Consider the following 16,730-nt stretch of genomic DNA (forward strand, 5'->3'; position numbering starts at 1 on the left):
GATACTCAATTTACCATTTATTTTCACTAATTAATCTGTTTGCTAAATGTGTAATTCTCATTCTTTCTTGGCCAACCCTTGGTTCAGTTTCCAGAATGCTCCTACCTGAATTACTCCTCTCTCTTTTATCTCTTTCTCCTTTCTCCTCTCCCCTCTTCCCTCTCTCTCTCTCTCTTACTTATTCTTTTAAAATGTGCGCTAACAGTTACCCAAATGTCGATCCAACAGTACATTTGAGATACTGTGTGACTTATATCCATCACAATCTGAATAGAGCAAAGAACCCTAGTTAATGACTTGAGAGTTCTGAATTGTCTGGGCTCTTCTTTTTATTCTTTATGACCCTGAAATGCTACTGCTCTGAGATTCAGAGTCCTCACTGAAAAAATGAGAGGTTGTAACAGGTGTTAACTTCCAGTTCCTTTCATCTTTATATATTTTAGAGAACTCATTCTCTGTATTTTGCTATGATAGGCTTACTATACAAGCCTCATGAATAGGCAGAACAGGAAACTGTCTGTATCAGGGGACTGAGTTCTATGGCCCAAAGATCACATCCAGCCCACTGCCTGTTTTTGTAAATAAAGTTTTATCATAACACAGTTATACCTATTGGTTTATCTATTGCTGCTGTCATACTAACAGCAGGTTGTGACAGAGACCATATGGCCAGCAAAGCCCAAACTACTGGCCTTTTGCAGAAAAACTTTGCCAGTCCCTGGTCTAAATGACATTAATTGAGATGTGTGCCTGTCTTCCTGCCTAAAGAATTCTCCTCTGTTCCCTGAATGAGGCCTACGATTTTACCATTAGAGATTAAAAAATTGTACATATTCTTTGGAAAGGCAAAACATCTTAAGTGTAAAGCAGATAGTCCCCTTGGTTAGAATCAAATGATCCCTATCTGGTGTACTAGAGGGACAATGAAAGGGCTCCAGAAGTCAAAGCAAATTGAGCAGGCATCAAAAATAAATCAGCTTACATTTCAATTTTGCTTGGGTCTACCATGGAGAGATGGTCTTTAGATTCTGACATTGTGATGGCTTTTCTTCTAAACCTGCTCCCTTACCTAGCCCCACTTATGTGGAAAAACCAATACTTATAGAGCAGCTGGATGTCAATTAGGTAAAATAATAAAGGAAAACCACCAAAGTATCTACATACAGTTTCCCTACTTTTGAGCTCTGATGAAATGATGCATTTGAATCTCAGGCACTATTACTCTGAATAAAGGAAGGCAGACAGAAAATAATGTCTACAGTATTATTCTGTTAATATGACTTCAAAGAAGAGGCAATACTTGAAACTAATTTTAAAAATTAACATTTATTAAATTCATGTAGTGGGTAAAGGAGTTCACAAAGTTTTACCTACTTTTCAAACTGTTAAAAATATTTTGTAAATTTAGATGTTTCACACATGGTATTATAGAGGGTTTCCTCTAAGGAAACAACATGTCACTTACAATGAAGCCTGTGCCTTCTGTGACTTCCCACTTACAGGCTGAATGCAAGGCCTTTCTATAACAAGCTGGGACAGGGGTTTTTACCTGGGGAAGCTTACTATCATTCTTGGCTACAAGAACTCATAAGGATAAAAATGGGTCCTTTTCCCCCTTAGCAGATGGCTATATAAATAGTCATGAGTTTTAACCCATGAATTCCCTTGAACTTTTCTTAAGGAGAAAATCCACTGTGAGAAAAACAAGAAACATAAAACTTGAGGTATTATATCCAAAATTGTAAAGCAATTTAAATATTCAATATTAAAGGACTGAACCATTAAAAAAAGAAGAGACAATACTAATCTATGGTGACACTAAATCTAACTGGCAGGAGGGGGCAACTGAAGAAAAAGAAATGAAGAAAATTCTAGGGTGATAAAAATGTTCTGTATTTTGTTTTGGATGGTAGTAAATGGGTAAAAGAAATCTAATTGAACACTTAACTGCATTTAATTATATGATGAGTATGCCTCAATTTTTAAATTTATTTAGTAACTATTATTTAGTAAATAAAGGATTTTTTTTTTTTGATTTGTTTGGGTATATGCCTTCAGAAATCTTGATCTTTAGGATCATTGCCATTATATAAGTTTCCCTCCATTATGGATAATAGGGTGAGGTGACAGCAAAAGAATAATAAAGAAAGCAGGGGATTTCCTATCAAGCCTCTAGTCCATTTCCTTCACAGGCACATTCTTGCAACATGTCATCAGCTATCTCAGTTTTGGAACTGAGTCTTTCTGAAAAAATTCAAAAGCAAAAAATGAGGAAACAAGTGAAGTAGATTTTTTTTTCCCTTTAAATTATAGGTGTTTGCTGCACGATTAAAAAATACAGAAAATATTCAACAACATGCTCACATTTCTCTACTTTAAACTGTATTAAATTTATTCTAATTTTGTACCAATACTAACAGAAGTCTTAAATCTAGCATATATGATATTGATAAATTTTATCTTTCAAATATTATCTCTAAACCTGAACAAAAAATAAGTAAAATGCTGTGGCATTCTTAAACAGTACACAACATTCTTATTAATTGGGTTATCAATTTATAATCATCTAAAAAAAATAGTTCTGCTTATTGGACAGGATATACTCTTCAAAGAAAAGATAAAAGAAAATGTATTACTGATATATTATCCTGATTTTGGTAATGTAATTGAAATAAACCACACTGTACTTAGAGCAACAGAAGGCACTAAAACTAGACAATTTATGCTCAGTGCATGACAGCATATGTGCCCAAGAGATCAATTAAACAAGCAAAGTTGAATGAGAAGAGGAAAAGTGTTATAGTAAGAATATACGTCTGAAACCATGTTTTGATTAAAAATCTAGGATTAGTTAGTTACCTTCATTTCCAACTTAATAATAGAGAAAAACAGAATTTGAGTGTCAGAAGATACCTTAGACGTCAACTAATAGAGTCCCTTCATTATCCAAATGAAGAAACTCGGCATGTGACTGAGGTCAGTCTGATCCTAATCATTTCACCCAAGGGCACAATGAGTGGTCTCTACTCTCCTTCCTATTCTTAAGTGACCTGGCCTCAGCCACACCAGCAACTGCAACTGCATGCTGCTGTCACTTTTCCTCAGACTGGTTCTTCTGCCAGAAACATTCTCCCTACTCTCATTCCCTGTACCAACTCAAGACTTAATTAACTAAGTGATTAACTCCTCCCAGAACTTTTCTTAACTCCTTTCTCACTCTCACCAACCTAAGCCCTGAGTGATAGTTACACCTTCTCTGTTCTCCCAGAGCAACTCGTGCATTTTCCCTCAGTCATTCTTTCAACCATTCAAATACTGAATGTCCACTCTGAACCAATGGACCAACACTAGGGATACAGAGAAAAAGATATCCTTTCTGCCTTCAAGGAGCTACACTTTGGATGAAGCTGAAATTGTCTGCTAATGAGACCATCTATTCTCATCAAAGGACTGACTATTAACCATCTTTGTGCCCCAGAACCTGATACAGTACATGGCATACAGAGGCTCAACAGATGTATGTCTAAGTTCACTTTCATTGTGAGAGTTAAGTTTAAATTCTTGTTTTAATGAGTGAAATGACCCTTCAGCAAAATTTAATTTTTGAAACAACATAAGGTATATTTATTTTCTATTAATTATCCAGGCTCTCAGTTTTACATGTCAAGTCAAACTCATTTTTAATTGTTGCCAGTTTTGATTTTTATTAATTATTCTTCACATTATAGCATATTACCAAGAGTTTATGTTATCTCATGAATAAAGGCTAATTTAAGAGATTCTCAGAAAGTAAGTAGTATGTAAGCTCAGAACAGTATATTCTTAACAGAATACCAATCCAAGATTTCTAATACTTCTAGGGTCAAAATAATAGCAAATTATGAAAATATCACCATATATTTAGTAGTATTATTCCCTTCACTACTATTTAATGAATTAATTGTTCATTTACTCAATAAGTATATATGTACCTGGCACTGGATTAAGTCAGGAATACATGGTCCTGGGTATCAACAAATTCCTAGTCTATGGAGAAGTCAACTATGTAAGTACAGTATTACTGATAAAGAGTGAGATAAGTGCAATACTAGAGGAATGTATCAGGTAGAGAAGGCACAGAGATGAAAGTGACCAACTTGGATTGAGGTGGGAGACAGTCAGGGAAGACTTCATAAAGGAAGTGATGCTTAGATTTTGGAAGACCTCCCTGATAGCTTCCCAACCCCAAGAAAGGACACATTTCCACATTTCAGCCTCCACTGTGTTCATTCAGCAACCATTTGTTATGACTACTGAGTGTCATGCCCTTTGACAGGGGAGGGAGAAGGTAGTTCAGGATTCAGCAATAAAGAAAATAAACAATGTTCTTATCCTAACAGTGCTCACGTACTATTGTGGGGCTAAGGGATAAAGTTCCATCCTATAAGCAAGCATGTTATTATCAATGGATTTTAAGAGACTAAATATGTTTAAGCCTTGCATTCTAGAAATATTGTTTCTATCTAGACTTTTACTAGATTTATAGCTCTTTTTTCTAAGTTTTAAAACCTTCCCCCTTTAGTCTGCCTTTTCTCTCTTCATCTTCCCAAAAGATCAGCTTGTATACTAGGTGATACTTCTATTTCCTAGGTGCTGCTTCTATTTCCTTACCTCACATTCTCTCTTCGACTTGCAGCAAACTGGCTTCCACCTCTACAACTCTATTGAACACACTCTAGCAGAGATCTTCACTGCTATCCATGCTACAAATTCAGTGGACAATTTTCGATCTTTACCATATTGTTCATTTAGCTATTTTTGATATGGTTATCCACTACTTCTGAATCTAATGCCTTGGCTTCCAGAACGCTCCTATCCTTTCGGTTTCCATCAGAAGCTCTCAATGCTCTGCCCTCACCAATGGTCGTTGCTCCTGCTCAAGGTTTCTGTCTTTGTTTTCACCGCTGTCTCCATAGACACTCTATGCTCTTCTCAATCCCTGTTTTAACTGTCTTCCAAATGTTGAAGTCTCCTATGAATAAATAGCCTTCCAGGTTTCTAACTTGTATAGCCAACTATACACTGGGCACATATACTTAGCTCAGAATTTTACATGCTAAACTCATCTCCCCACCTACAATTTGCTCATCCACCAGAATTCTCAATTTCAAATAATACCACTCCAAAATAGAAACTCAAGTTATTTTTTTCCAGGTCCCCAGTATGCATTTAATCACCAAATCAAACCAACTTCATTGCTTACTTCCCCCAGAGAATCCATTATCCCTTTCATCCACATCCCCACAGCCCTAGTCTAGGCCCTTATCACCTTTACTTGAACTATGGCATTAGCCTTCTGAAATATTTCTCTACCCTCAATCACCGTCCCCATTAAAACTGTCTTTTATACTTTGGAGAATAAAGAGATTGGGGGATCCCGGAAGAGAATGAGCGAACTATTATAAAATTTCAATTTTTATTTTACAATTTTAACCCAATATTGCTGAAACCAGTATGAGCAGGGTGGGGGTGGGGAGCAGAAGAGAAAGAAGAGAAATAAACCTTGGCAACACTTGATTAACTGAAGAGAGTTCCTTCTTAAGACATAAAAAAGTCTTCTGAGTAGTAAAGGGCTTCTATGAACTCTAAAAAGAATTGGTACTAATTTTTTAACTCCCACAATATGAATTTTTTTAGGGTCTGGATAAAAGGACTATCATGTTTGTTTAGGATTGGTATAATCAAAATCAGTCTTGCTTAGGCTTCTTCTAAGCAATGACTCATGTTGTTTTAGCTGGTGTTGACTCATTGCCCAACAATGGATGACACAGCTTTAAACAGGCAGAGCATGGCTTGCTTTTTCCAATTACATGCTTCCAACAACTGGAAGAGGTGGGAGTTCTCTAGAACGAAGCTTTCTGCAACTAAGCACAATTCAGATTTTACAAAAAAACAGTCGCCAAATCAACCTTGTAATCACTGGGCTTTATAAATGAGGAGGGAGAGAAGTTAACTTTTGGTATGTTAAAAATCACAGGGGCCAGGCATCCTCTGTTTTTCAAAACAGAATCTGTGGAAACTTACAGTCAGCTTTTTTCCCATTTAATTGCTTACTCTATTGAGGTCAGCAAATGTTTTCCTTTAAGATGCCAATGAAAAGTTGCAGCAAGTATGTTTTGAGACTCAAGTTATACTTATTCAGATAACATGCACGGGTAGTTGGAATAGTGTTTGACAGGAAGCTAAGGAAATGCCATTCTCATAATCATTGCCACCTTTCCTCTAGTTCCACATTCTTAATGCTTCCCAGTTAGGGAGCCAGTTTTCCCCTCCTTCATGATTTCCTTGCTGTTGGCCTGACTGCTTCTAGAACACATTGGACCATGTTGTGGGCCTCGGTCCCCTGGTAATAAGAGCTGGTGACCAGGGGTCAGCAGAAGGAATTCAGAGCCTGGTTCGACGAGCTGATTATTCCTTCTGAGTCTCCCAGCGAGACACTTTTCCATATGTTGCTTCCCAGTTGTACCACAGAGATTGTTCCTTGCAGTACTTGGATCTTTCATGATGCTTAGTTCCTGTTAGTAACACATTCTAAACCACCTGGCTGGTTAAGAATAGTTATAGAAAACTTCTAAACCCATGGAGTTAGCAGAGAAGCCCAGACCATACTGTTATATATAACTAAAATAACTGTCCAAACTCTGTAGTTCTGGGGTTGTAAAATCCAAAGTTTATCAAAACGAATACCTTAAAAAATAAATACAGGTGCCTGAAGGCTATTCTGATTGTGACCTCTCCAGAAGATTCAAGTTCAGACTATGATGGGCCCTGGATTGTTTCCTATAAAGAAATCCTTGAAGTCCAGTCTAGGTTCGGCATCATCCACAGCTCCAAGGACACACTGGTGGATAAGGACTGTGCTCAGGCTTATGTGAAACTAGGGAAGGTTCATGGGTCTAGATTGCCACAACCTATCTTATCTTACCCTAAATTCTTCAACAAGATTTAGAACAGAACTGATCTTCATAAATGTATGGTCTAGCACCTGGCATGGTCCCTCGGTTGGCTTCAAATCAAGATCAGGTGAAAATTTGACTGAAAATTGGGAGACAAAAGAGCAAAGCCTCATTAATTCTTATGGAATGCTTCCTCAACTTACATTGAAAATTCTTGTTATAAATCATATCGCAAGAAACAAAGAGAAAAATTTTTAACCACAGAAATCTATCTTAGTAGCTCAATAAAGCAATGAATAAAACTAAAATGAAAAATTCTAAGAACTAGTTACTAAGAAAACAAACCTAAGTATTAAAAAATTTAAAACTGCCCTCCCCTACTTTTGCCCAAAAAAAGCTACAGGTAGATTTCCTGCTACAGATTGCTTGGATCTCACTTTCCTGGTCAAGTTGAATGACTTCTATAGCATATTTTATCTATTTTAAAATATTGTTACCTAAATAAGCCTCCACAAAGGACAAGAATATAATTTTTAAATTAAAAAATTTCTTACTGCATTTCCTTCAAGTGATAACAAAATTTCTCAAGAAAACTACTGATATTCATTTATATTTAATCTACTCCATGCTTATTCCCTCAAAATAAAATAGAAATGATTACAAAAGAAAAGACTAAACCAAAACTGAGTGTTTATAACATCTACTATGTCCAAGTTGCTATTGCTGGTTGCTAAGGGGGACACAATAATATTGTCCTTGTTCTCAGTAAGCATACAACCAAATTCAGGCAGAAAACCCCTAAATCATAATATATTAAATAATGTTTCAAATTTAAATAATGGGTTTTAAAAGCATCAGTTCTGGCAGAACTGGGTGGAAATCCTAGCCCTATAATAACCTCATTATGTGATCTTGGGCTACTTCTCTGCGCCTCAGTTTCTTCCTGTATCATAAGACTATTGTTAAGGATTAAATGAGATAATATATGTCAAGCTCTGTAAGCCAGCAATAAAACTAGGTCTTTGTTTTCAAGTGTTGATACCACAAGATAGTGCATGATTAATTACCAAATGATCATTGTTATGGCAGGTGAAAATTCCTCTGGCTACTATTGTCAAGGAAATCTCCAGAAGAGAAGTTTAGTCCTTACTTCTTTAACCATGTTTATTCTCTTTTGTTTTGCTTTTCATCTCCTGCCACTTAAATATGGGTTTAGTCCCAACCATTGACATGTTAATTTCGGCTACTGTGTCAATTTTTCAGTGTGATAATGAAGACGGGGAAATGTGACAGGAAAGAGATCAAATGTCATATTATTACTTATAATAATATGTCATTTTAGTACATTTAACATTTTTTTCTAAATACCTGTCAGATTTCTCTACAGAACTACAAAACTATAAATCCACTGATGGACCTTTATAGAAAGGCAAATGCATTAGCCAGAGTTTTCTAAATTGATTTTCATAAATGAATACTGAACAGGAAATTTCAAAGGAATTATCTTCCCTATGCATTACAGATATACAAATAAATACATAAATATTTGTCTTATATGTAAAAGATAATCAGAACCACAACTTAGAATTATTAAAACAGTATAAATAAATCTCAAGTGTTTGACAATTTAATAACTTGTTACTCTCGTCCTTGGTTTCCAGTTTCTCCTACCTGTCTTTTGTATTGTGTGCTCTCCTCATCTATTCATCTAAGGGATCAGAAATGGAATGCATAGGTTTAATTAGTTTTTAACAGTTAAGTAACATAAGACACCTCAGTTGGTTCTCTAAATAACACTTAGAATATGTTCTCCGACCTTTGGAATAACTCGGCACTATGCCTGTCAAATGGATAGTTTTATCAAAAATATTCATTTTATTGAAGGCTGATTTAACTCATCTGATACTCAAAGAATGTGTCATAAGCTCCAGATATTTAAGAAAATGAATACATAGTAAAACAATCTATTGCTTTCTTGAGTTCCCAGTTTAGAGAATTAAGCAACTTTGTGTTTTTATTTTGATGCACATCCTCTAGTAATCAAAAAGAAACAGATACATGAAACTTCATGTGATAAAGAATGATACATTATATAAAACTCACTAACTCAAGTAATCAGAACCCAGCAAGTAACTAAAATCAAACAAGCAAACCGAAAAACTCTTAAAGAAACCAAAATAAAGGCTATCAAAATCTTTCATTAGATTACACATTTTAGTCCTCTGGACAGTATTTTCTTTACACAATTCTAGGGAGCTTGATTATCTAATCAAAAGTAAGTTACAAAGCATGTTAAAAGTAACAATATTAGAACAGATTACTGACAAAGGCTTTTCAGTACTGCCTGAAAATCAGGGAGAAAATAACAATAACAGATAATATTTCAATTATATAATAAATAAAACAATACACCGATATAAACTATTTACTCTTAAGGCAAACAAACTTACACATTTCAAAAGGTGCCTTTACTTCAGCACTATAAATCATACTGACTTAATAATAAGAGTCATTATAAAATAGGTTCAGTTTTGTACTATTTAAGGACACTTTTAACTAATTTTTTTTTTTATCTAAAGAGGCTTAAAAACAAAACAAAGGGGAGCATTTGAGATCTCGCTTCCTGGCAATGTCATCAATTTGACTTAAATAAAATCTTATAGACATTAAAAACAAACAAACAAAAAACAAAGTCTAATGTTCAAATGGATAAACTTTATTTCCAAATTTTTCTTCTGAGAAACTTTTTATTCCCTTCCCATGCTTTGCTACATAACACTTTACTTTTATTCCTTGCTGGAAATGATATCTAGAGATCACAGATTGAGAAAACAGAGAATTGCAATTACTTCAGAAATCAAATAGTTTGGTTTTATTACATGCAGATTAGAATGTTTGTTTTAAGTATGATACATTTGCAAACGTTCAAATAACATCTCAGGAACACTGGTAAGGGAAAAATGTTTTCCATCAGGTAGAAACATAGTTCTAAGAAAATTAAGAGCCTCAGTAATTAATACTTGTCAGCAAAGTAAGATTTAACAACTACACTCTCTTAATGCAGAATTTAACTTAGCTGCTTTCTGATTATTTTTCTCTAAATCCTATAATAAAACTTTGCTTCCAAAAAAATCATAGAACACTGAAAACTAGGGAATTTATTTTTATAGGTTTCAGGAACTCAGACCAGATAAAACAATTTTACTGTACTTTGTGGCAAAAGAGTGAAAAGAACAGTAGGTTAAATGACTACTGATGCTTTTTTATATTTGGTCGATTTTTTAAAGGTGAAGGAGTAAAAACAACAAAACCAGAAAGAATGTGGATATTATAGTATGTAAAATATATCAATGTAGAAGGATTGAGAAAATAGATAATTAGCATTAGAATATCATGGTAATAAATTTTACTTGCAAGATCCATAAATGAACGCTAAAATCAGAAAAGGAAAGTTTGAGGAGAAACAGGATATTTTATAGTCACAAAGTATGCCCCCCATGATATATATTAACTACACAGGGGAAAAGTAGTTTTACAGTAGGGAAACCTAGCGGATACCACCTTACTCAGGTGACCACAGCTAACATCATCATTAATGAGACATCATGAACCCCCGATATGATGTACTGAGAAACACTTGACATCATTCTGCAGACATCCCACCCCAAATGCAAAACTTTAATCTAATCATAAGAAGATATCAGACCAACCCAAACCAAGAGACTTCCTGCGAAACAACCAATCAGTACTCCGCAAGTGCCAAGGTCATAAAAAGACGGATTGCCACACAGATTGGAGGAGGTTTGGGAGACAGGACTAAAGTCAATGTGGGATGCCAGATTCAATTCCACAACAGAAAAATTCCAATGCTAGTGGAAAAACTGGTGAAACCAGGATAAAGTCTACAGTTTATTTAACAGTACTGTATCACTGTTATTTTTTCAGTTTTGATAATGGAACTATGGTTATACAAAATGCTAACATTAGGGGAAGCTGGGTGAATGTTACAGGGAACTCTCTGTACTACTTTTTCAAGTTTTCCATAAGTCTAATATTATATCAAAAAAAAAAAGGTTAAGAAAAAGTTATCTTTATCCACATGAAAGTTATCCTATAACACCGTAAATTATCTGAATTTTTGTGGATACATGAAGGATTAATGATCAGGGAGAACAGAGCAGGTTAAAAATGGACAAAGCAACTGGCTAAATATTTAGCCAAATGACACGATCAAAAGAAATGTGCCAGATGTTTTCCAACAGCTCTACATATGGAGGCTCCTACACTCAGCAGGGACCCCACTGTAAAAAGAAACCAGAGACATTAACTGGTTTCAACCATAACATAAAGAATGACCTATAAATATCATATTCTCTCTTAAGAATCCCATTTCCATGATTATTTCTGAGCCCTCTAGAAAACTATAACTACTGTGTCCCAGAATCTGTGTATATGTCTATAAACTTGCATAAACTTACATAGGTGCTTAACTGAACAAGAGTTGGCACCATGAAATAATGTCTTTTTAATGAATTAATTTCAATCCAGGAAAGTACCAACAAATATGTCATTAAGAGCTACTAAATTTAGTGTTTTCCACAAAATATTTACTTTCTAATCAACTCCATTTTAATCAAACCATTCTCATTATAATGAATAGTTATGATATTAGGAAACAATATCCCCTTTACAAAAGTCTTAACATCGTTGTAGAATTAGAATTTCTATGATAACCTTGGTTAGTTTCTATATTTGTTTTTGAGGAAGAGTTGGTTATTCTCTTCTATTTTTGTCCTTTCTCAGGAAGTTCATAGCGAACTGAGATAAACATCAGAAATACTCATGGCCATTTAATACTACACCTTCACCAAAAAATGCTGTATATATTATTTGTATATAACTTAGAAAATCTTTGAAAAACAATGTTCAGCTTTATCTTCAGCTACCTTTCATTTTGTTAAGTGAAGTTATTTTGTATGTATGTCAACATTTTCCTTCTCGATTCTGAATAATGGTCTAGAAGCTTAGCCTCTATCAAAATAACATGATTCTGAAGACAGTTCCAACATTTGTTTTAAAAGAACTGAGAATCTATAATCTTTCATTCTGTTTTACCTTTACATGTTAAAATGTAAAGCACAGAATATTTGAAAAAAAAAAAAAAAAAGGAATTACTTTTTCCCTCCCAATAAATGTTTAGTATTCTTGAATCTCTTTCCTGTATGAATAAGTTTTGGGGATAGGTACCAGAAATGTTTTACTTTCCTATTTAGAGCAACAACAACTGAGATTGAAAGTGATAACGGTAATAACATAGCTAACAACTATCTGATTTTTCCTTGGTGTCAGACACTATTCTAAGTAGCTGAAGCAAGGTGCCCAAGGCCACATGGTAGTAAATGGTGTAGGTGATGTGTAGAGTCACAATCTGATCTAACTGACAAGCACAATTTATACTGGCCTGAGTAACTGACAAGCACAATTTATACTGGCTACTTATTTTAATATAGTAAAATGGGAAGGCCCTAAAATAAATTACAATGGACACCCAGCTTCAATGTTGAAGAGTAGCAGGATAAAGTGTGCAATGGAGCAGCCATTAATCTGCTTCAGCCTGAGTTGCAGGATCCTTTGATTTTCCTTTCCTTCCTTCCCCTTTCCTTTTCTTTCATTCCTTCCTTCCTTCCATCGTTCCTTCCCTCCTTCTTTCCTTTTCTTTGTGGTAAGCTGGAAGTCCAGATATATATCTGAAGCCTCTTAATTTTAAAATATGGCCATTTATTTCAATCTCTTTTTTCTAAAAACACTATTGGTCTGAAAGGTAAAGAGCCATATTCTCATGGCAGGGACTTTGTATCCCTAATGCTTAATGTGTTGCTGGCACATAGTAGATGCAAAAAGGTTGCCTTCTGCTGTTAAAAACCCTACCATTTTACCTTGGCCATTTTATAATCTTGGTAAGGATTCATTAATTTATTCAACAAATATTTAGTGAAGTACTATAATGTGCCAGATACTACTCTAGGCACTTGGGATATAATAGTGAAGAAAAGAGAAGGCGGGGGGTGGGGAGAGGCGGGTAGGGAAAGAGAGAGAAGAAAAAAGAAGAGAGAAATAGATAATATTTTTAAATCAACAGAACATAAAGTCAGATGGAGTAGAGGTTTAGAAATTGGAAATTAAGGAGACGATTTGCTTTGAATTGAACCCATACTACCCAGACCTAAAGAATGATACTTCGAAAGTCAGATACAATAGTCCATGCTTCCTAGTGCCATACTGGTCACTACTCCTCAAATATGTTACACATATGCAAGCAATTTAAAGGAAAGGGTATTATGGAAAGAGAGAGTGCTTTTTTCATAAGCAGAACAATGCAATTTTGCTCTTTGGCTTGAAAGAAAGTATTGATCAGTAGTTAGTGAGTCAAAGGTTAATAACTTGGGCCTGATTATTTCTGTTATCAGACCCATGATTGATGGTGTCCTCTGGCTCCACTAAACACAGGAACCTCTCTTTGATTGCTGTTACTGGGAACCAAGGAATTAAGCTATTCTCTATTCTCTCTTGATTTAGTTGCAGGGGAGGAGGGTCATTTATCTCCTGCATCAGAGGGTGAGTGACACAAAAGTCCCTACAGAGAGGGTGCAGGTCAGTCACCAAAGATACAAACTTGGAGCAACATAAATCTAATTGGCAACTATATGGTAAAACATGAGGCCCAACTCTTCTGCTCTCATGTATTATCATTCCACAAGACCACATGCTGAGTTAATGGAACTTCTCTAGTTTGCTTTGGAAACCAATGCAGTTTCACATAGTCCAAATGGCACAATCTGGCTATTGCTCCTAGACAGCTGTTGGGAGTTATAGACAGGCCAGCTATACCAGAAGCATTTTAAAATGCACAAACCTAGCCCCTGCTTCTCATCAAACCACTTAAATCTATTTAGTTTCCCATAATCTAAGTAATTATAGTCAATGATTATACTTAGAAAACGCCCTAAAGACAAATACAAGCTTGTTTCTTCAAGTAGCCTTTAAAATAGTGTGCATGGCCCCTAAATAGCTGAAAGAAAAATATTATTTTATCATTATCTATATATAAAAATTAGATTTCACTCAATTTGCTCTTTTTGAAAGAAACGATATTTTCTCTGTTAGCCATGCCTAAAACAGATCTCAAGATAATGTATGTTCTTCTCATAGATACCAGCCAAAAGGATATTGCTTGAAAAAAAGTCACAATCTATTGGAAGCCTCACACACAAGTCAATTAAATTAGAAAACATATCATCATTATCACATAACTAAAGATAAAAGTACAAGAAAAAAATAAATGACTGAAAATAAACAACCAAAAAAGCACAACACTCAAACTCAGATTCTCCACTTGGAAAAAAAAATTACTGATCAATGGATCCGCAGCAGCCAAATAGCCACATTAAATCAAATAAAACTTCTTCTAAATGTGTCTGATATCAAACCATCTCACTTATTACTGTAATATCTTTGCCTACCCATAGAAACTTCCTAAGAGTCTAACACTTTTGGTTTAATCAATGCAAGTCTCATTAGCCTTGATACTGACAGAATAATTTAACAAAGAACCCTGATTTATTAAATCTAAAACGCACATAGTGTGATAGCTAATAGACCTCTTCTGACCCAAAGGAAATAAATTATAACTACATTTACAGAACAGAATCAACATTAGCAATAACAAAATAATAAGACCAATGTATTTATACAATTGAAAGTTTTTTAAAATCTAGAAATGAAATTGCTTTAAAAAGTCTACTGAGATTTACTTTTTGGAGAAGCTCTCCATCTATGTTTTAGCTCAGGTGGCATGAAGTTACTAAAGAAGATTTTAATAGTACTGGAGGATTTAGCATAATGTATTTTAATTTTTTCACTTTCTGCATGTTTTAAACAATTTTCTAAACTTTTTCTAATACTTCAAAGGGTGAATCTGGTAAAAATGAGGCATGTGACTATTATCACCAAGTTGTATCAAGAACACAATTCTGCCGTTAACCTCGCTGTTAGCCAAGGCCTTTGGGGTTGAGACTCCGTGCATTCTCACTGCCAATAAAGGACAATACAAAGAACAGTAGCCTCACTCATCCAGTCCACCAAAACTTGAAACAACAGTCAAGTGCTGGTGGTGGTATTCCCTGGCAGAAAACCCAGCTGCAATGTGAAACCCCAAGCCCAGGAGACCCCTGCTCCCTTCGGAGTGGCTGTCGGTACCTGCTGCCCGGGTGACTGGCGGCCCCACGGGGCGTGCAGCGCGGTTCGGAGCTGGGCGGCTGGGAGCGAGCGTACGAGTGGTAGGCGGTCAGCACCACGCCGCCAGCGTCCTCCACTTCCATCGTCAGCCGCGCATGTCTCGGCTTCGGCCCGAGAACAAAGGCGGGAACCAGCATGGACCAGCGCACCAGGCACCAGGACCCTGTCACCGGCGAGGAAGCAGGGCCCGTCCTGCTCCTAAGGGCTCTCTCCAGGCTGTCAGGGGAAGCCTGCCCCGCCCGCCAGGCAATCCTATTAGCATAGATTGAAAAACACGCCCAGAAGAAATGAGAGGGGAGTTGGAGGGGGGTGCGGTGAGGGCAGAGAGGTGGGCTGGGATCCCTTTTTCTAGGAAACTGGAAACCCGCCGTGATCCCTTCGGGGCTCAGGCAAGCTGCTCTAGTAAAGTTTTTCTTGCTTTGTTTCTTTTCCTTTTCCTTTTCTCCCCCTACCCCCCAACTTCAAAAGGGAGGCTTATCCGATAGCTAAGAACATTTCCTGCCTGGCAGCAAGGAGTGAGAGAAAGAAACTGCCTTGGGAGTCCTGGCAGAGAAGGAGAGGGGCCAGATCTAAAGTGCGTGGAAGTGTGTGGTCTAGGGAAGAAAGGAAGAAAATGTGACAGTCTTCATTTAAAACATCTACATCAAAAATTAAAGAAACGGATTACGTTCCTGTGTACTTAGTCAAGTTACAACAAACCTGATTTCCTTTCCCGCAGTAATTCCCTCTTACAGCAAACAGAACAGGTCCCTCCCTCACACTCAATGCCACAAACAACCAGACTCTGACCTCACTCCCACATCCCCTTCCTCCTCCCCCTAATCCTGATCAAATTAACAGACGCCGCTTTCCATTCCGCTCGTCTGAAAATTAGACTTGATTTTTATGAGATGAATGCATGTTATTTCCAGAGGTCTTTATTGGGGGTGGGGGGTAAGGGTGGAGGGTAGCCCAGAAAGAGGCCTACATTGACTCTTATCTTCCACACCCTGCCTGACAAGGTGTTTTACCTGCTGTCTTTTACAATCCTGGGAACTAGGCAGAGTGAAGAGTAGTTTACCCCTTACTGAGAGGTGACCTGGGTCATGCTACTTAACATCTCAGGATCTGTTTCTGTATCTGTGCAATGGAGGAAAATAATATTCTTCTCATGAAGTTAAAAGAACCAATTATATACTAGGTTCTCAAGAAATGTGGTTCTCTTTGCTACTTCCTTCACATTCATCAAGGGAGACATTTGTTTTCACAGCACGTTCTGGGGTGAGAAAGCAAAAAATTTTCATCCAAAATGCTTTTTAGAAAATACTTTGTTGATTAAAGGGTAGGATAATAATAACTAACATGTAGCAAAATACTCATTATGTGTTGGATCCTGTACATCAGCTCTTTAAACAACTCGGTGAGGTAGGTAGTATTCCAATTTTATGAATAAAGAAACTTATCAAACATCAGTGTACAGAAACGGCACTACAAAGAATGCTTCATTCTCCGAAACTTTCA

General features: G+C 36.2%; 1 protein-coding gene across 6 annotated transcripts in view; it reads right to left on the reverse strand.

Moving 5' to 3' along the window:
- Positions 1 to 16,730, reverse strand: part of ARHGAP28 (Rho GTPase activating protein 28) — a 202,496-nt gene that overhangs the window by 157,102 nt on the left and 28,664 nt on the right. For 3 of the 6 annotated variants that reach the window (XM_016120953.2, XM_036229868.1, XM_036229870.1), the window contains exon 1: positions 15,192 to 15,459. The exons of 1 other annotated variant lie outside the window; for it this stretch is intronic. In XM_016120953.2, the coding sequence (XP_015976439.1) occupies positions 15,192 to 15,367 (176 nt within the window). In that variant the 5' untranslated portion in view covers positions 15,368 to 15,459. Of the gene's footprint in view, positions 1 to 15,191; positions 15,666 to 16,730 lie in introns of those variants that run through there. 2 more of the 6 variants (XM_016120963.2, XM_036229871.1) reach the window with 2 other exon arrangements.

Source organism: Rousettus aegyptiacus, unplaced genomic scaffold (genome assembly GCF_014176215.1).
Source record: "Rousettus aegyptiacus isolate mRouAeg1 unplaced genomic scaffold, mRouAeg1.p scaffold_m13_p_12, whole genome shotgun sequence".
Classification (NCBI taxonomy): domain Eukaryota; kingdom Metazoa; phylum Chordata; class Mammalia; order Chiroptera; family Pteropodidae; genus Rousettus; species Rousettus aegyptiacus.